We start from the raw sequence: 19,867 nt of genomic DNA on the forward strand, positions 1-19,867 counted from the left end.
ATGAAGGTGCTTAGTAGTCATACATTTGCTAATACTCAATACATTTTATTACTGGTAGTGCCTCAGGACAGGATTGTTTGGGCCATTTTACTCTCTATTTACCCAAGAGGGTAATTGGAGACTCCAGGAAGTATGGGTGGAGTCCAAACTGACAGGAAGCGGCTATTCCTTGATTTCAAATAATTCTCAACCTTAGATGCATTTTACTTGGCTTCTTGGCTCTGTGTGAGTTTAATCTTAAGTTAGAAGCACCTCATTTTACTTCCTCAAAATGATTCCTTAACTTAATATCCCAGGCTTAAACTTTGAGAAGACTAGTTCGGTCTCCCGGTATGGAGCCTCACAAGTGGAAGATATGGGGAATATAATTTTAGCAATGATTTCAGAGCCTTATAGTAAGTATTGCTGTTGTAACAGTTGTGGACCTAGAATTTGGTCCTGCCATGTTTTTCTCATATATACTTTGAATGTCCTCCCACAGCTTTATCTCCCTAATAGCTAAATGATGACTTCTATGTTCTCATTTTTAGATCACAGGTTTTCAGATCCAGAGAGAGTAAATTACAAATTTGAAAGTGGCACTTGGTAAGTAGTAGATGGTTATTCCATTTGAGCCTTTTGATTTGTTTTATTCACATTGTGATATTTAACTCCCTTTGTATTTCAGTAACTTCACTAAACCTTTTGGCATTTCATTTTTTTAATATTAGGTTATTTATAAAAGGTATCTTAAAGTGAGCTTGGATGTTGGGGATTAAACTTAACTGAAATATTTGCATCCTTAGTCACTATGACCCGTAGGTATTGTGTCTCTGCTTCTTCTTTTAGTGTCTCGGAACTCTTTATCCTCTCACAGGAAAACTTGCAGAGGAAAAATCATAGGCTTTAAGAGTTCACAAGATTTTTACTGAGATAATTTAAAGTATGTTCTATCAGCTTCTACTTTAAAGTGAAGGAAATAACTGGCAAGAAGTATGAAATGGTGGTATCTCTGTGATCACAGGTAGACCTGTTTGCTTGTAAATCACTGCACTGGATTCCTGAGATTGCCTGGTGCCTGAAGTGAACAAAAACCTCTGACATCACTGCCCATAGAGAGACTTTGGGGTCTATTTAGTTGGGGAGAAAGTGACTCATTTGGAAAGTGTCCTAGGACTTCTGGAAATATGAATATGGGAGGAACAGAACATCAAAAGGTGTCAAAATATATAATAGGTGATTTGCAAGTGACTCATTAAGGTCTGGGAACTCCCATGCATTTCCATAAACACTCCGTGATGGCTCCCGTTTGATAGGGGAGATATTTTAATGGCAGAGTTCCGACTACATGCACACATTCCTGATATGGGTTAATTGCCAGCTTTATGCAGATCTTAAGTTTTGCTGTCAAAATGGATTCAAACCCCACTGGTATACTGGCCAGATCTGAGAATAAACGTAAACCTATCCGATATTCTTGGTTCTAGGCATTTACTGGCCATCAGGGTATTGGGAGAACTTTGCTACCTATAAGTTGATCCTGGGTCCTTTTGAGTAGATGGCCAGCAAGCAGCAACTCAGCTGATGGATGGTTTGCTGAGTGAGCCAGCTGTGTTGGACCTGCATAGGCCGTTGGCTTTCTATAGTGAACTACCCAAAGAATACTTTGAACTGTGCCCAGATCATCTTTGAGGTTATGAAATAAATCAGGCAGTATTACAAGTCTGTCTGAACACCAAATAATACCTTATGTGTAACTAGGGAAATGGTAGCTTGAAATAGGTCGGACTCTCTAGGACTAATTAGGCAACCTGAAGTTTTGCTTGACCCACAGCAGCAAGATGGAACTTATTGATGACAACACCATAGTCCGGGCACGAGGTTTACCATGGCAGTCTTCAGATCAAGATATTGCAAGATTCTTCAAAGGACTCAATATTGCCAAGTTGGTTTTCTTTAATGTCTGTTTTACTTAGTAACCCCAAAGGGATAATTGGTGTCCTATCATTTTTCCTCACTGTACTTTTTTTCCTCCCACTGCTATTTGTCCTTCTCAAAGGGGAGGTGCAGCACTTTGTCTGAATGCCCAGGGTCGAAGGAATGGAGAAGCTCTGGTTAGGTTTGTAAGCGAGGAACACAGGGATCTAGCATTACAGAGGCACAAACATCACATGGGGACCCGGTACATTGAGGTATGTCCTCACAACCTGAGATCCTTGACATCTTGAATGAGTATTAATGTTGGAAGGCTCAGAAACTGTATTTAATTTCCCTTTCTTTTCTTAGGTTTACAAAGCAACAGGTGAAGATTTTCTTAAAATTGCTGGTGGTGAGTGCTTTTTATATAATGCTGCTATAAGAAGAATCTGAAATTTATTTATGTACCAGAGTAGATGAATAGGGCAATAAATAGTTTTTATTTCCTAAAGAAATATAGGAATTGACCTTTTTTTTTTTTTTTTAAGTTTGGAAGAAATGACGCATAATATGAGTGTTTTCAATGTATGCACTTGCCCTAAGGCTTCAGTCAACCAACTATAGTTAAATAGCCGTTAAAAATAGTATCATACAGGGATGCCAATGGCTCAGTCAGTCTCTAGAGTGTACAACTCCTGATCTCTGGGTCGAGAGTTCAAGCCCCAGGTTGGGTGTAGACATTACTTAAAAAAAAGAAAAAAAAGTACCAAATGGGTGCCTGGCTGTCTCAGTCAGTGGAAAATCTGACTCTTGATCCCAGGGTTGTGAGTTTGAGCCTCACATTGGGTGTAGTGATTACTTAAAAATAAAACCTTTAAAAAAAAAAATACCATGCAAAGGTGAAAGATCCTGTAAAGTCATGTACAGAGGGAGAGAGTAGTTCTTGGGAAATTAAATAGTCTGAAAATTGCTTTCAAACAGCCACACCAGAATACCTGGAATTGTTGGATATGTGTTTGTAGGCTTTCTCGGCTTCTGTAACTCATCAATGGCCAGGAACTCAGTGGTTTCTGGGTCTAGTATGTTTGAGTACATAGTGTTTGCAGTAATAAGGTCAGAAAAAAATGGAAACAGATAACTGTCTTTATCTCATTATCGAGTGGTTCATTACTTTAAAACCTATAAATGACAGGTGCATAAAAAATGTTGATTGTGGTTTGACAGGTTATTTTTCTATACATAAAACTACCTTGTAAGTTTCTGTTGCTCTGTTTATACAGCTTTATAACTTTTTCCTTTTAGTATATTATGAATATTTTCCCATGTAACTAAATTTTCTTCAGTGTTAATTAATATACAGTATTATGTACCATACATTTTTTTTTAAAAAACACCCTTTGGACATTTATAGCTCATTTCCAATTTTTCACCCTAAGTATGTTGCAGTGAATGTTTTTGTATCTCTGTAAGTACCACTCATTAGGATAACACTAAAATTAGGTTAGCTAAATCTAAGAATGTAGGTAGACCTTTTAAGAGGCTTTTGAAAATATACTATTGCCAAATATGTACTAGGGTGACTTTCACCTTAAATACAGAGAACACTGGTATCTCGGTAATACATAGCCCTGGTTAAAATCCTTGAAACTGTTGAACTTGTAGCAAAAACATCTTGTTTGCATAATTTGCTGGTATATTTCCGTTCTGACACTTAATTCTTTAGATATACGAAGGCTTCCAAATTCAGAGCTTCAAGTTTAAGTGTTTCCAAAATCCCAAAGTGTTGTTTGATATTAGTTGGGGATAAAATACACTCAGAGTTGCTCAGGTTCTGAGGTTCCATGATAGATGGCAAAGTTAACTCACATATTAATCCTGGGATTTCATGGTGTGTGGGTAGTATGAGAGTTTGCTCTTAAAGGAAAATGTGATGGACATCTGGCTGGCTCAGGTAGAGCATGCAACTCTTGATCAATGGGTTGTAAACTCAATCTCCGTGTTAGTGATACAGCCTACTTAAAAAAATGATAAAATAAAGGAAAATGTTACAAGTTTATGAGCTCAAAGGATGTGCATCAGAGTATTTGCTGCATGGTAATAGTGTACAAAATGCTTTATGACAGGCAGAATGTTGATAAATCCTGAAACTGGCTGTCATGCATGTTCATTAGACTCCCCTTTACTTATGTTTGACCCTTAATAAAAAAGTAATCAGGAAAATAATAATGATCACCAAAGTGCTTTATGTGTACTGACTTAAGTAATTATCATAAATCTATGAGGTAGGTAATTTTACCCCTATTTTACAAATGAGGACACTAAAATATAGGGTCAAACTTGACTAAAGTCATAGCCTCGTAAATGGCAAAGTCAGGATTGGACCCAGGCATTCTAGTTCCTTGACCTGTGTTCTTACCTAGCACGATGACTTACTGCCTCTCCCTCAGAAGAATACGGTGATTGGTCCATGATTTAATTGTCTGGCCACCTTCCCAAGTTAGGTGTTTTATGAGAAAGGTAGGGGGAAAGTTTCAGATATGTGGGGAGAGAATTCTGATTCCTGGGATGTTGTCAGGAATTCAGCAAAGAGTGTAAGTTTTGATAATAAACTCAAGAAATTGCCAAGGATTTTACCATTTTAAGTTTGGTAACGTTGACGTCTTACCCATTTCTCCCCCTGCCTCCTGGTATTTGTGTTCCCCTAGGTACATCCAATGAGGTAGCCCAGTTTCTCTCCAAGGAAAATCAAGTCATTGTCCGCATGCGGGGGCTCCCTTTCACAGCCACAGCGGATGAAGTGGTGGCCTTCTTTGGACAGCATTGCCCCATCACTGGGGGGAAGGAAGGCATCCTGTTTGTTACCTATCCGGATGGTAGGCCAACAGGAGATGCTTTCGTCCTCTTTGCCTGTGAAGAATATGCACAGAATGCATTGAGGAAGCATAAGGACTTGTTGGGTAAAAGGTACATCGAACTCTTCAGGAGCACAGCAGCTGAAGTCCAGCAGGTGGGTTTTCAAGAGTTGTGTGTGTGTGTTTGTTTGTTTGGTGGCTTTGCATGATTTTCTATTTATTTCCAAGAACAATCCTACATTATTGTGTGAAAACTTGAAATATACAGAAAGTATAGGTGCATTTTTAAAAATTTCATTCCGTAATGAAAAGATAGCCACTGTTATTTTTTCTGTGCACACAGAGAAAATGCATGTGTTTTTATGTAATTAGAATATCTGTAGATAGACTTTATATTCTTTTTAAGAACTACGTATCTTGCAAGTTTACCCGTGTCCAAAAAATTTCATTTTTAATGTTACGTACATAATTTATTTAGAAATTCTATTGTAGGGGCGCCTGGGTGGCTCAGTCGTTAAGCGTCTGCTTTCGGCTCAGGGCGTGATCCCGGAATTCTGGGATCGAGCCCCACGTCGGGCTCTTCCGCTGGGAGCCTGCTTCTTCCTCTCCCACTCCCCCTGCTTGTGTTCCCTCTCTCGCTGGCTGTCTCTCTGTCAAATGAATAAATAAAATCTTTAAAAAAAAAAAAAAAGAAAGAAATTCCATTGTACATTCAGGTTGGCTTTTTTTCATGCATAAGAAATTTCTAGATAAACATGCTTAGGAAACTCTCAATTTCTGATTGAGTCTTTACAACTGGATGGGATGAGCTTTTTAGATTTTTAATATCTTACCAAATTTATTTCCCAAAAAGCTTGATCAGTTCCTTACTGCTGGTGATGGTATAAAGTGTCCTTTTGTCCTATTCTCTTTCAGAATTCAGAAATGTTTTTGAGGCACAGATGGGACAATCAGTTGCCCAAAATGATCCAGACATGAAGCCATCTGTAGGGTTTCAAGCCTTTGGCTATTCTTGACTTACCAGCTGAAGGGTCTTTAAGGGTCTTCGTTTTTCTTCTGTATCTTGAGATCATGCAGACTGCTTCACACGTGGCTCTTCCAACTTAATCTGCTTGGGTCCCCTAGTAGAATAGAGCATCTGTAATGATACATTTCATCTTTTTTGCAAGCAATTAGGACACTGACTCTACTGTCATTCCTATGAGTTCATAAAATGATTTTTGTCTCGCTTTCTGCAGAGCCCATTGTGTATTGTGATTTGAAACAATTGCCCAAAGTTGAAAAGAACCTCTCACCTGTTAGGATACTGACATGATTTTTATACCTGGAATAAACATAGGTGACATTTTAAGCTAGTTCTGCATCCTGATGTTCTAGTGCTCTTGAACCCTAAACTGTGAACAGACGTGTAATTTAAACAATCCTGTACCTTGCTGAGAGTGAGCATCATAAATTCTGAATTTCTAAAATACGCGAAACATGCTTGAGGCTTCAAACATTAAACACATCAGTGCCAAACCAGAGGGGGCGCAAATAAGATTTTAGATCTTTAACTGGAAGAACAGTGTTATGGAAATCTTGGCCTAGAACAGACTGCCCCGGGGCCTCGGCTACGGTATGTTCTTGGTTTAGGTACAGAGGGTGCTGCCTCTATGACTTCACCATGATGAGGTTTGGGCGATAGATGAGCTTCCCCTCCAGCCCCTGTCCTACTGACTGAAGAAATGCTGAAGTAATCATGTGCTCTGCACTGCCGTCTTTTCATTCCTAACAGTCATTTCATCCAATAACTGCTCGCTCACCTCCTGTTTGCAGGTATCGGAAGGTGCCTGAGCATTTCCTGTGCTGAGTTTGTCTATAACCATACTTACTTTCTGTTCATGTTCATCCCATCATGTTTGTGCTGTGTCTGGATTATTGTTGTAATTTTTAAAAATTTCTGCTGTCTCTGAAGTTTCTTTGGCTGTGTTGTATTCTTTGTTTTCTGTCACCTCTTACTTAGCAACTGGACAGGGTGGGAGTGAGGAAATTAGGGCAATTTGGGGGGAGGGTTTTGATTCCTTCTTTTCAGTTCAAGGGATGATTAAGGCTACAGTGGTAAGTTAGAAAACTTAGGGACGTCACATACGCTGTGTGCACAAGGACCTGATATTATAAACTAGTAGGCATGTTCTAAACTAAGGCAAAAGTAGACCAGAACCTTATAATTTTTTTTAAGATTTATTTATTTATTTAAGAGAGAGAAAGAGTGAGTATGAACTGAGGGGGGGGGGGCAGAGGGATAGGGAGAAGCAGGCTCCCTGCTGAGCAGGAAGCCCCATGTGGGGCTCTAGCCCAGAACCCTGGACCGTGACCTGAGCCCAAGGCAGACGCTTAACCAACTGAGCCACCCAGGCGCCCCTTTAAATTCTTAAAATTTTTTTAAAGATAGACCAGAATCTTAGAGTTTTGCCTGGAAGTAATCCTTTCTCCTAAATACACCTAACCTCTCATTCATTTTCAAGACAGCCAAATTCTATGACTTTAAAAGATAGTGGCAAGACAGAGCATCTTGACTATCTCAAATTCACATAAAAACTGATTATTTTGTGGTCACTAAATAATTTTTTTTTTCATTTTTATGTTACCAGCCATTCTGTCTTGGGCTTTATACATTGTTATAAATGTGGTATTACATTATAATATAATCCAGAGTCACTATTTGACCTGTGGTTCCTTACTGTGTCATTCTCTTGCTTGGGTTTGGAGGTAGAATGTGATAACAATACTAAGGGGAACACCGTGCTTCGTGAAATGAAATCTAATAGACTGCTACAAAAGTTCACATTTAGCAGTATGTCCAGATTGTTATACAGGCAGCGTACTTTTCAGGATATTGGTCCTGAGACCGTGAAGTACTTGTCCAGTAGACCAGTCCTTAATCGAAGCACATCGTATTGTGTGTGGCCTGTGCCTTAGCATGCATTTGACAAATGTGTGGGTCTCATGCTTTCCCCACTGAGCAGTGTGAATCCCTTTCTCCATAGGTGCTTCTCAAACTTGAATATGCTTAAGAATTACCTGGGGCTCTTGTTAAAATGCAGGTTCAGGGGGCACCTGGGTGGCTCAGTCGTTAAGCATCTGCCTTCGACTCAGGGCGTGATCCTGGCGTTCTGGGATCCAGCCCCACATCAGGCTCCTCCGCTGGGAGCCTGCTTCTTCCTCTCCCACTCCCCCTGCTTGTGTTCCCTCTCTTGCTGGCTGTCTCTCTGTCGAATGAATAAATAAAATCTTCAAAAAAAAAAAAATGCAGGTTCATGTTTCCCAGGTCTGGGGTAGAACTGAGATGCTGCATTTCTAACACGTCCCACACTGCTGCTGTGCTCGTTGTGGACCACGTTAGAGGAGCAAGGCTCTAAATCACTTCTCTTTTGCTTTGAGTACAGGTGCTGAATCGATTTTCATCGGCCCCTCTTATTCCACTTCCAACCCCTCCCATTATTCCAGTACTACCTCAGCAATTCGTGCCCCCTACAAACGTTAGAGACTGTATACGCCTTCGAGGTCTTCCCTATGCGGCCACAATTGAGGACATCCTGGACTTTCTGGGGGAGTTTTCCACAGATATTCGAACTCATGGGGTTCACATGGTATTGAATCACCAGGTAAGGAGTAACTTATTAGAAAACTGATTTGCTTATTCTTAGGATCAAAGGCTCTCTTCCAGTTTTAAAAAAAAAAAGTACAGGTGTTCAATCAGCAGTATCAGAAGTCTTTAAGGAAAGCTTTAACTGTTGATGCAGGAGGTCTTTGAGATGAACTCCAGAAAGAATTTTGTCATTAGCATGGTAATTTAAATTCAGCTCTGATTCCACCGTTGCTTGTATCCACCAAATTACCAGTAGTCTCAGGAAGGATGCGAACACGTTATCCATCTAACACAACATTTTACTGTTACAGCTCCTGAGCTTTGCTGTTGTAGTGATTGTAGTGATTGTAGACTGTATATAAGCCAAAGAGCATATCTGTGTTCCAGAGTACTTTTTATCTGTAGACTGGTTAGAACTCGCTTATTTTATATATATGACATCAAATGATATTTAGTAGAGTGCAGACTTAGTAAGGATTTGTATCTGTTCCACCTGGACCAGTATGTGATCATAACATGAGCTCAAATGTGTTAGTGAATTATTGAGAAGCCTCTATCAAAGGATAACCAAATTCTCATGGTGTACAAGGATAAATTCTACGCATATTAAAAGTAGTTCCTGTCTTGGTGTCTCTTGATTTTTGGTTAAACAAAATTAGTCCTACTAGTTGACAAATGATTTACCAGCATTGTGTGCTATGATAAGCGGGACAGAATTTTTAAAAACCTGTAAACCAAGTGTTCCTAATTAAAATTTTTGAACTCTTAAAAACAAGGTTGCATTAGTTTTTAAAAATGTTTTCTGAGCATTATGGGTTGAATATAGGTTTGTATTGGAAATAACAACATTTTTCTAAATTGCTAGTCTGAGTATGAGGAATCAGAAAACCTCCTGAGCCCCTGGCTTGGTTTTCCACCCCAGCACATGCTCATTCTAACTCTCATGTCAGTATTAAGCTATGCAACTTGTAATCTATGTACCCTCTCAGCATGCTTCACTGGTGGGAGTCCTTTTGAATAAAACTTCCCTACAATTCAGCATTGCCAGGAAATTGGTCGGTTTCTCTTTGAGCACCATATCTGATAACCTAGGGGCTATTATTGTTCTTTGATTAACCAGGGTGGACATATTTGCCTCTTATTGACCCATGTGACTTATCGTGATTGAATTTGGGAGAAATGCTTCTTTAATGATGGACGAGCTTTTAGCTGTCTTGAAGAGGTTAGGTTTCCATCTTGGACTGGGTTTCCCTGGTATCCCTAATTTCCCTGGTATGGTGACTCTTATGGTAACTTGCATGGTTATAATTTGCACTAAGTAGTCCCTTAGAGACTTTTAAGGAAATCCATAAAAAAAGAAAGGAGTCTTAAAAGCCAATCGTGTCTTTTTCTCCCCCATAAAATGTCCATGTTAAAGAAAACCAATGTGTTCTGGTTCTGTGAAACAGAAGTCTACCAGCTTGGCTTTAAACAGGATTTTTAGCAAGCTATTAGTAATAGAGGAAATGTCTATAAACACCTGTCTCACCAAGGTTTAAAGTGGAGGTACTAGGGAAGAGGTGAGAGAAGGACTCCTAAGCAAGTCTGATAATATAGCTTTCACCCGCCCTCACTGCTTTGCAGTTCCCATTTCCTTATCCCCTTCTCTCTTCCCAAGCCCACATCCCAACCTAGGCTTCAGGGAGAAGGGAAAGGGATGTTGCAGGTCAGTAATGGACAACTGAGCCATCACAGAACGCTGGTTTCTTCAGCCTCATATAGGAGCATACATAAAGCTCTTATACTGGTTCTGTCCCTAGTTCTTCTCAATCAGATAAGATTTAATCAGATTTTTCAGAAAGGCAAAACGCAATATACAATCCTATACTTTAAAACCACAGTTATAAGGAGACCCTTTCAAAACCGTGTAAATCTGATACTGACTAGCAGTAATGAGAAAAGATCATTTTCAACTATGAGCTCTCAAAACTTTCTCCAACATTTTGTGGGCCATTCTGGTGATTAGGTGATAAAATGCAAGTTAGATTTCAGTAGGCAACACTTGTCACCCAGATTTTGTGGCTAAAATGTCTGTACTATGGGTGATTGTCACTTTGCATGTTTTGTAAGCAACCATTTCCTTGTTGAAGGAGACAGTCTCCTTTTGTTTTTATTCTCCCCCACGCGCTCAGGGCCGCCCATCAGGAGATGCCTTTATCCAGATGAAGTCTGCGGACAGAGCATTTATGGCTGCACAGAAGTGTCATAAAAAAACCATGAAGGACAGATATGTTGAAGTCTTTCAGTGTTCAGCTGAGGAGATGAACTTTGTGTTAATGGGGGGCACTTTAAATCGAAATGGCTTATCCCCACCGCCATGTAAGTTACCATGTAAGTTTTTCTTGGGTCTTGGCGCTATTCTACGCTATATGCTGGTAGGTGCTTAAGCTGCTTTCATAACTGTCTATGCCCCTGGTTCTTTCTAAGGCAGGTGAGATGGTTACATAAGGCTTTCCCATCTGAAATCGGTAGTATCTGGTAATCATTTAAGACCTTGGTTGTGGACACCCATAATTAGAGATGCTACGAATACCTCCTTTCAAATTATATTCTTGCTTTTCCAGTGATAAGCACTTGATTTCTGAAGCTTAATGTGCTCAAGATAAGCACTGACTCTGGGAGGCAACCTGGCTATGTAGATATTTTAATACGCATTTAAAGGTGAAATAAGTATGGCTGAATCCTTTTTCTTTTCCTTTTTTTTTTTTTTTTTTTTTTTGGTAACACATTAAACTTTTTTTTTTTTTTTTTGGTAAGGGTGATTTGATGCCCATTTTGCATTTTTAATTTTTTGAGCATTAAGTATTTCTTTGGAAAGGACAATCTGGGGAGCACTTATCTTGCTCTCCAGAATATCTAGAATGAGCAAGTTATTAAAAACTATAAATGCGTAAATAAATTAGCCAAAGTTTCCATTGGATCGCAGGATCAGTGCTTAATTTCAAGCCATGCTCTTGCTCATTGGCACCTGGGTGCAAGCCATCTGGAATCCTGTGTGAGAGGAATAAGCCCTTTAGTCTGGAGACCATGTTGTGGTTAGTGACTAAGGAACATTTGCAGATCTGATGTTAAAACTTGAATCTTTTTGTTTCAGTTTTCACTTTTGAATAAGACATACCTTGTTAGGAGCCATGCTGGGTATGTTTAAAGAATGTAGCACTTGGAATATAGTCCAACGATAATGGAGAAAGCTACCTGGATTACATACCTGATCCCAGTAAAATAGAGTATGTTTAGGACATCACTTTCCGTAAAGAGGGATCTATACCAATGAAACTGTTTGATAGACTATTTTTCATAGATCATTCAGTGGGGCTTAATCCTTTTTTTCCCTTGGACTTCCTAAATGCTAATAATTCCATTCATCTGCTGCTTGCTGTTGGTGACTATCTTAAGAGTTGATGACTAATGAATGCCAAGTTCTGGAAATTTATGACTGGGTTTAAGTGGTGTCTTAAAGTAATCTTAGTCCTATGTATTCTGTCCCTAAACCACTGATAATATCAGTAACTTTTATAATTTCCTTGAGTGATAATCTATCAAGCATTGTGAGATAAGGAAATTTCTTCATGCTGTGTAACCCAAATTATTCTGCTATGGTATCCTTTTACTTCTCTCTCTTCCTGGTGGAAAACTGGTCATTACAGAGTTACCTCATAAGACTTTCGTTTTTTTTCCCCCTTTCCTCTCACAAGCCTTAAGATAATAGAAAAAATTTAAAATGCCTTTTTCCACATAAAAATAGATTTTCATGTATTTTAATACTCCCCAAAAATGTTAACCAAAATTGACTACTTGCTGTTTTAGTGGACGAGTTCACTCATTTAAAAAAAAAAAAAAAAGAATTCCAGTTGATACATGCTAATGTTATGCCTATTTGACTGGACTTATTTTTTCCCCCTACCAACTCATTTGAGGTGATTTCCTATTTATAAAGCAACCAAAAACCTTAGAGAAATTGCATGTTTTCTTTTTATCTACTCTCAACAACTAAAGAAGTTAAAATAGTGATTGCTTAATCCCCCCTGAAGAGTTTCTTATTAAATCTGGGAAAGAAACGCCACTACAGTCTCCGTGTTTTTAAAGTTTTAAACTGTGTTTATTGAAATTTTAACTTTTTCAAAAAGTTGAACATTTGAAGGTAAACTCCACTTTTCTAATCTATGAATATACACATGTGATTCTCTTTTAGTAGTGTAAGAATAGGTGTCATTTCATTTGAGGAATATCCAAACCTGGGCAGTCTAATCTATTAACAAAAATGTTAGCCTTTTTATATATTGTCCTCTCACAAATTACTTGATAGTTTTGAAAGCAAGGTAACGGGCATAGGCTTTATAATTTTCTAGATGACTTAGGTGCCTCAATTTGTTCTATTTGCCATTTTGTGGAATCTTTAAGGTCAGGAATCATAATTTTAAAACTTACCTACATTATGTATTGAACATGCAGCACAGTTTTTGGTGAATTACGAAGGAGAGACCTAAAAGCTGAATGTGAGATCGATACGTCGGTCTTTGGTTTATGGCGCCCTGTGCAGCCGACTCTCTTACTCATCTCCATACATGTGTGGAAACTCAAACACAAAAGACAATAGAGATTTTCCTGTGAAAAGGTGTCCCTTGGGCCTCTGCTATTTGCAAAATATATTAGATGGTTCTGGGTGCAAAAATTAAAGTCAAGAATTCCAAATTCAGGCCACCATTCCGTGATCTCTCTTGTTGAATGCAGATGGCCTAGATTGTTGTGTTCACCCCATATGTTACAGCTACAGAGCAGTAACGGGTGTGACTTAAAAGAGTTATGGGGCCTGGACTGAATAACTAGAAGATGATAGAATTTCATCCTTTCTGTTTTCTATTTAACCTGAGTCAGCTTTTTTATCAGTCAACTCTCAGGAAGACTTAAGCCTGTTTTTCTTGAGTTATTTATCAGGCTGGGTAATGGGGGTTGGTGGTGGTGGTGGTAGTGGTGGTGGTGGTCATTTGTTTTTTTAAAACAGGTCCAAAGATGTAGATGAGTTTCAAAGCCCATCATTTGGTGTTCATTTAGGTGGAAGTAATGCAGAGTTAATCTACTCTTAGGTCAGTTCACTCTGCCACCATCTGTGCTTTGGCACAACGCACAGAGCTCATGAAATCATTTTTATCCTAACCATCTTCATCTTCCACCGTACTACGGAGTGGATAACAAGATGAAAGAGAAGCACAGCTCTCAAAAAAGCAACAACAACCCAGCTTTTAGTGTGAAATAATACTAAATGTCCTGTGTTTCTTTCCTCAAAGGGGTAGTTTATGGTGTAACTGGCACTCAGGGGTAGAAAAAAATACATACACGTGTCATGAAATAGTTGAACAGACTTAAAAATCTACTTGATAATTGGTTTTTGCCAATTTCTAGGTCTTTAGGCTTTGAGATGATTTTTAGGTGTTATCTATATAATCAAAAGGAAGTTGCTTGGACTTTTTAATCAAATTTTCTATGGAAGATGAGGATTCAGTGATTGAGTTGAAGATTAGCCAAAAAATTACCCAACATTAAAAAAAAATTTTCAAACTTTTAGAAGATGACACATTTGAGAAATTTCACATTGTCAACAAAAATTTCAGAAAATACTAATTATATACAATTTAAAAAAGTCACTTGGGAAGATAAAGAACTGGTCTCTTTAAAATGTATGTATGTGTGAAACAAAATGTATGTCTGTGTGGAACGGTGACATTATGACTTTAGAGGTAGCACAAGTGTCCGTTGTGAGAAATGTCTCAAAGTCTCTCTCTCTGCTTATTTAGGCCTGTCCCCTCCCTCCTACACATTTCCAGCTCCTACAGCAGTTATTCCTACTGAAGCTGCCATTTATCAGCCCTCTGTGCTTTTGAACCCACGGGCACTGCAGCCCTCCACCGCGTACTACCCAGCGGGCGCTCAGCTCTTCATGAACTACACTGCGTACTATCCCAGGTAAGGCTCGGGTGGAAGGGGAAATGAGGGACAGAAACAAAGGACTCCTTTGATAGGCAGTGCCTGAGTTCACAAAAGAATATTGTCTGCCACTGACGAACAGGATGACAGGCAACAGCTTCTGTCCTATCTCTCTGGCCAAGAAGGCTGTTTCAAGACCAAAATAAGCTCATTTTTTAACCATATATTGACAGCAGGATCTTTTAGGTTACCTATGTATACAACTTTCCTTTTTTCCTTCTCCTGTCTTAGGGCCGTAAGTAAGTAGCACTGCAAGCATTGCAACAGCATGGCAATATTCTGTGAACAGATTACGAAAGAGGAAAATCCATAAGAGCCATTATATTTTTAAGTAGCATCCATTCACATGTCGACCCATAATAAATAAAAGCTGTTTCAAATTTTATAGGACTTCTATTCTTTCCCCCCTCTAAATCAGCACTAACACGTCCGAGATGAGATTATTCAGCACTTTCTTAGAATCAACATATTTTTAATCTGATTCATTCTTTTTAGTTGTGCTCAGTTTCTGGAAGGCAACAGTATGTATAATGGAGAGAAAGCTGTTGGTCTGAAAGCTGGGAGACCTGAGATTTAGTCTCAGCTCTTAGTGTAACTGGGGCAAGTCACTTAACCTTCCTGGTTCTTAGAAAATGACGGGATTACCAAGTTTTTGAAAGTCCATTCTGAGTCTGATGGCTTGTGATTCTCACTAGGATGTATAATGACCTCATTCTCAAAATTTTCTTTTCAAAAAGATCGGTTTGGCCAGTAACCGGTTCATTATTAAAATAAAATTTTATTTTATTAAAATTAAATTAAAACTTTATTAAGATACATTTTCATTAAAATGCAATTTTACTTTGGCACAAGCAATATTGCTCAGAATTTTAAAAATTACACTAGGCCTCATTTTTCCTTCCCCAGGTATTTTGACTACGTGTTTTGAGTACACCCATCAATATGTAAGTGAGGTTTTTTGATAAGTGATCCGGAAGTAACCTATCCATCCCCATAGTTGCTCTATCGCATGGTAGTTTTTTTCTCTCTCCATCTAGTTTTCTAGAAGGGAGCAGAAACTGTAGAATCTCAGCAGTGAAGCATGTGGCCTCTGTTAATTACATTTGTTATTTTTGTTAGGTATTTTTAAAACATTCATAAATGCTATTGCACATATTCTTTATTCTACTGGGGAAGAATAGGGACGAAGCCATAATAATTGCCAGTTGGCCCTATATTGAAGGTTTGAAAAGGGTCAGACGCATGAGTGATTGTTCATGGTTGAGTGCTGTGTCAGGCGTCTGGCCCAGTCCCAGTCTGTCACCTACTCTGGACCCTGTGACAATCACTTGCTAGTCGTGGGCTCTGGTTATAAGAAAGATCTTTGTCTACCTTTCTTACACTATCAGGATGTCAGGAGTGAAATGCATTGTTCCTCTGGGTGCCTGGTGCTGTTTTTCCACTCTAGAATACATTTGCAGAGTATCCAGTTCCATCATTGACTTGTAATCTGGACCCCATGAAAAGAAGGAATCCCTTAGAAATAGCTGGCTAACATGGTAAGATGGGAATTCGAGTCTTGAATGGAAGGCCCAAAGTCAAGAGAAACTGACATTTATGGCTTAATAGCATCTGTCGTTTTGGGCCCCTGACTATAGGTTAATTTTTTTTCTAGGAGTTACAAAGTTTGTAAGGCCCTCATTGTTACATATAAGAATATGGAGGTATTGTGAGTAAAAGTAGACTCCCATTTTATACACCTCTAAGTCTAGAAGCAGTCACTATTATTGGGTGGTAATAAAGACATATGTGTGTACTTCTAAATAATGTGGCATACTTAACATGTACTCCTCACTTGTCCCCCCCCCCTTTTTTTTTTTAAAACTTGCCACTAGGTCGTTGACATCTTCCCTAAGGAATATGTATATATTTACCTCATTCTTGTAACTTCATATGATGTCACAAGGGTAAAAATACATCAGAATTTAACAGTTCCATATTTTTAGATCTCTAATTTAAAAAAATGTTTCTCTGTTAAACAAAGCTCATATTGATCTTTAAATACTTACATTTCTGTAGGACAATTTCGTAGAAATTGAATTTTTTAAAAAAATCTTTTTAGAGCATGCAAGTCGGGGGAGGGACAGGGAAAGGGGGAAGCAGAGTCCCCTCTGACTATGGTGTCCAGTGTGTGGCTCTCGTTTTCACGACCCTGAGATCATGACCTGAGTCAAAGTCAAGAGTTGGATGCTGGGGTGCCTGGGTGGCTTAGCCGTTAAGCGTCTGCCCTCAGCTCAGGTCATGATCTCAGGGTTCTGGGATCGAGCCCCGCATTGAGCTCCCTGCTCCGCTGGGAGCCTGCTTCTCCCTCTCACACTCCCCTTGCTTGTGCTCCCTCTCTTGCTGTCTCTCTCTGTCAAATAAAATCTTTAAAAAAAAAAAGTTGGATGCTTATCCACCTGAGCCACCCAGGTGCCCCAGGAATGAAATTTTTAATTGAAAGTCATGTTTATTAAATTAAAATTAGGGACTCCTGGGTGGCTCAGTCGTTGGGCATCTGCCTTCGGCTCAGGGCGTGATCCCGGGGTCCTGGGATCGAGCCCCGCATCGGGCTCCCTGCTCCGCTGGCAGGGAGCTTGCTTCTTCCTCTCCCACTCCCCCTGCTTGTGTTCCCTCTCTCACTGGCTGTCTCTCTCTCTCTGTCAAATAAATAAATAAAATCTTTTTAAAAATTAATTAATTAATTAAAATTAATACTTTCAAATCCCCTAACATAGTCCATTAATTGACATTTCCCTAATTATAGTGAAACTACCCGCACAAAGTGTTTAAACATGGAAATGTCCTCTTATTTATACTGCAAAATCTAGAATAATTTAAAGAACAAATTCCAAACTATAAAATAATTTACAGTTTTGGCAGAATACCACTAATTTCTAATCCGACATGACTAAAAGGCATTTGAGGATATTGAAAAATTGCTGTGTAAGTTTTCAAGTATATTTTGACCATATTCCCTCATAAGTGGGGAAGGCTTAAGAGAGTGTCTGTGGAGCTAAGAAAGGATATTAATCAGACACTCTTGGAGTTTTTGTTTCTTTTTAAATTAAAGTTTTATAATTCCCTCCTTTTTATGAAATATGTCAGTTCAACTTGAGATTAATTCAATGTGTTCATTACTTTAAGAGGTTAAGATGCTAATGTATTTTGGAGGTTTTTTAGAAAAGATTTTGAGAGAGCACGAGTGGGGGGAGGGCAGAGGGAAAGGGAGACATAGACTCCCTGCTGAGTGTAGAGCCCTACAATACAGGGCTCCATCCCAGGACCCCAAGATTATGAGCTGAGCTGAAGGCTGCCACTTAACTGACTGAGTTACCCAGGCGAAACTGTTTTGCAGTTTACTTTTTTTTTTTTAAGCGTGTCCCTCGAAAAGAAGTGATTGGCTTTAACTTTTTTTTTTTTAAGATTTTATTTTTTTATTTTTTAAAGTAATCTCTATCCCCAACATGGGGTTCAAACCCACAACCCTTAGATCAGAGTCACATGCTCTGCTGACTGAGCCAGCCAGGTGCCCCAGTTTTAACTGTTTTTAACTTTCCATTTAACTAAGCAAACTATTATTTAGTACCTCTGTGAGATATGTTGGGAACATGAGGATTGATAAAACATAGACTCCTTCTAGTGTAGAGTGGCTGACAGAATGCGACTGTGACCCTGTGCTAAGTCAGTGACGTCAGAGGTCTTCTTCAGGTAGAGGGCATTTGTCCTTATTTTACCTCTAATTTGATCTATTTAAAAATTTGAAGATAAACTCTCCAGTGGCTATGGCTCTGAGACACAGCATCTTTCATCATGAGGATTTGGGTTACTTGAAGAACATTTAAGGAGAAAACATCAACCATTTTTATTTAAGAAGGTTTTAGCAGTCTAAATGTGTGGCTGTGACAATAACATCTTGAAGAGTAAGTGTAAAAAGGATATGTGGTTTATTTTCTGCTTGTGGACATTTCCCTCCCTTTTGGAAGACAGCTTCAGTTACTCAGTATCCTAGAGCTTAGCCAAGGATACAAAGGAATTTGAAGGGCCAATGCGTTTTTGCCCATCCTGCTTATCACTCAAAACTCCATTACATCACACCGTTTCTCTCCAAAAGGAGAGTCCTACCTTTTATTCTCACCTTTCATTTTTCTTAAGAAAGCATATTCTCCTTTGCATCAAAGCTCTAGCGCAGGTGAGAAACATGCTGATTCTTCAATTCTATGCCATCTCATTTAAGGAAAGCCAGATTAACATAAATGTCTTTATATGCATCACCTTACCTTTTGTAGGACACTAAATAAGTAACATCACCTGAACCAAGAAAGAGGGCAAGGGATATTTTATTTTTGAGCGTGCTTCATTTGGGTGCCCCATATGAAAGATTTGTTCTTTCTTGGGATAACTGTTTATTATTCAGTCATCTTATTTCTCCCTAAACAATGAATATGTTTATTAAGTAATACTGAGGCACTCTGCACTGTTCAGTTTGTTGTGTAGCATTACTGTATTCTGTTCCGAAATTCTTTGCATTTGAACCAAAAAAATACCAACCCTCTGAAAGATGCCTATGTTTTGTAGTATTTTCAATGCCTACCTTTCGAGATAAGTGTAATTTCATTCAGATGCAATTGTAACAAATAGTGGGGAGAGATCTACACATTTTACCAAGTTTCTCCCAATAGTAACATTTGGCAGCCAGTTTACTTTCTGATTTATTTGGTGAATGTTTTCTAATAGGACTAGGGAAAAGGATAAAATCTGTCTTTAGTATGGGGTTATATTTTTCTTGGTTATGAAAATAATTTTTTTAAAGATTTTATTTATTTATTTGACAGAGAGAGACAGCCAGCGGGAGAGGGAACACAAGCAGGGGGAGTGGGAGAGGAAGAAGCAGGCTCATAGCGGAGGAGCCTGATGTGGGGCTCAATCCCATAACACCGGGATCACGCCCTGAGCCGAAGGCAGACGCTTAACCACTGTGCCACCCAGGCGCCCCTGAAAATAATTTTTTAAAAAAATTTAAATATTTAGTACTACCCATGCAAACTGGAATTCAGCATACAATGAAGTGATACCAGAATATTGTAATAATACAGTATCAACCAGTGTTGTAATAATGGAGAAGTGCCAGATAATTTTTGTTGGTGGGAATGATTATAACTAAGGTTTTTCAGTTTGGATGATAGTTCTAAATCACATAAACAAGAACTGCTGTGGGCAGTTGACTCTGTCAGTGAGAATTCAGTATAGCTTCCATGGAAGAAGTATTCCCCTGCTAGTCTGAAGACTTTATTCATGTAATGAGCAGTCCAGGGATTTAAAATGCAAATATGCTTAACATTCTTTTTAGCATGGCAGAAAATTATAGTGCAGTGAACATCAAGGAAAAATAACGACTCAAAACACCTGATACAATTTTGTTTTTCTAAGAATTTTTTCTTAAAATATTTGC

At 38.8% G+C, this 19,867-nt stretch overlaps 1 protein-coding gene across 6 annotated transcripts in view; it reads left to right on the plus strand.

Annotated features, from left to right (window-relative positions):
* Positions 1–19,867, plus strand: part of ESRP1 (epithelial splicing regulatory protein 1) — a 56,212-nt gene that overhangs the window by 17,087 nt on the left and 19,258 nt on the right. For 4 of the 6 annotated variants that reach the window (XM_057308029.1, XM_057308026.1, XM_048212661.2 and 1 more), the window contains exons 5-13: positions 297–395; positions 531–585; positions 1,814–1,924; positions 2,039–2,171; positions 2,266–2,308; positions 4,602–4,903; positions 8,174–8,392; positions 10,548–10,746; positions 14,208–14,376. In XM_057308029.1, coding sequence (XP_057164012.1) covers positions 297–395; positions 531–585; positions 1,814–1,924; positions 2,039–2,171; positions 2,266–2,308; positions 4,602–4,903; positions 8,174–8,392; positions 10,548–10,746; positions 14,208–14,376 — 1,330 coding nt within the window. The remainder of the gene's footprint in view (positions 1–296; positions 396–530; positions 586–1,813; positions 1,925–2,038; positions 2,172–2,265; positions 2,309–4,601; positions 4,904–8,173; positions 8,393–10,547; positions 10,747–14,207; positions 14,377–19,867) is intronic. The other 2 variants (XM_057308028.1, XM_026495712.4) reach the window with 1 other exon arrangement.

Source organism: Ursus arctos, unplaced genomic scaffold, assembly GCF_023065955.2.
Source record: "Ursus arctos isolate Adak ecotype North America unplaced genomic scaffold, UrsArc2.0 scaffold_6, whole genome shotgun sequence".
Lineage (NCBI taxonomy): Eukaryota > Metazoa > Chordata > Mammalia > Carnivora > Ursidae > Ursus > Ursus arctos.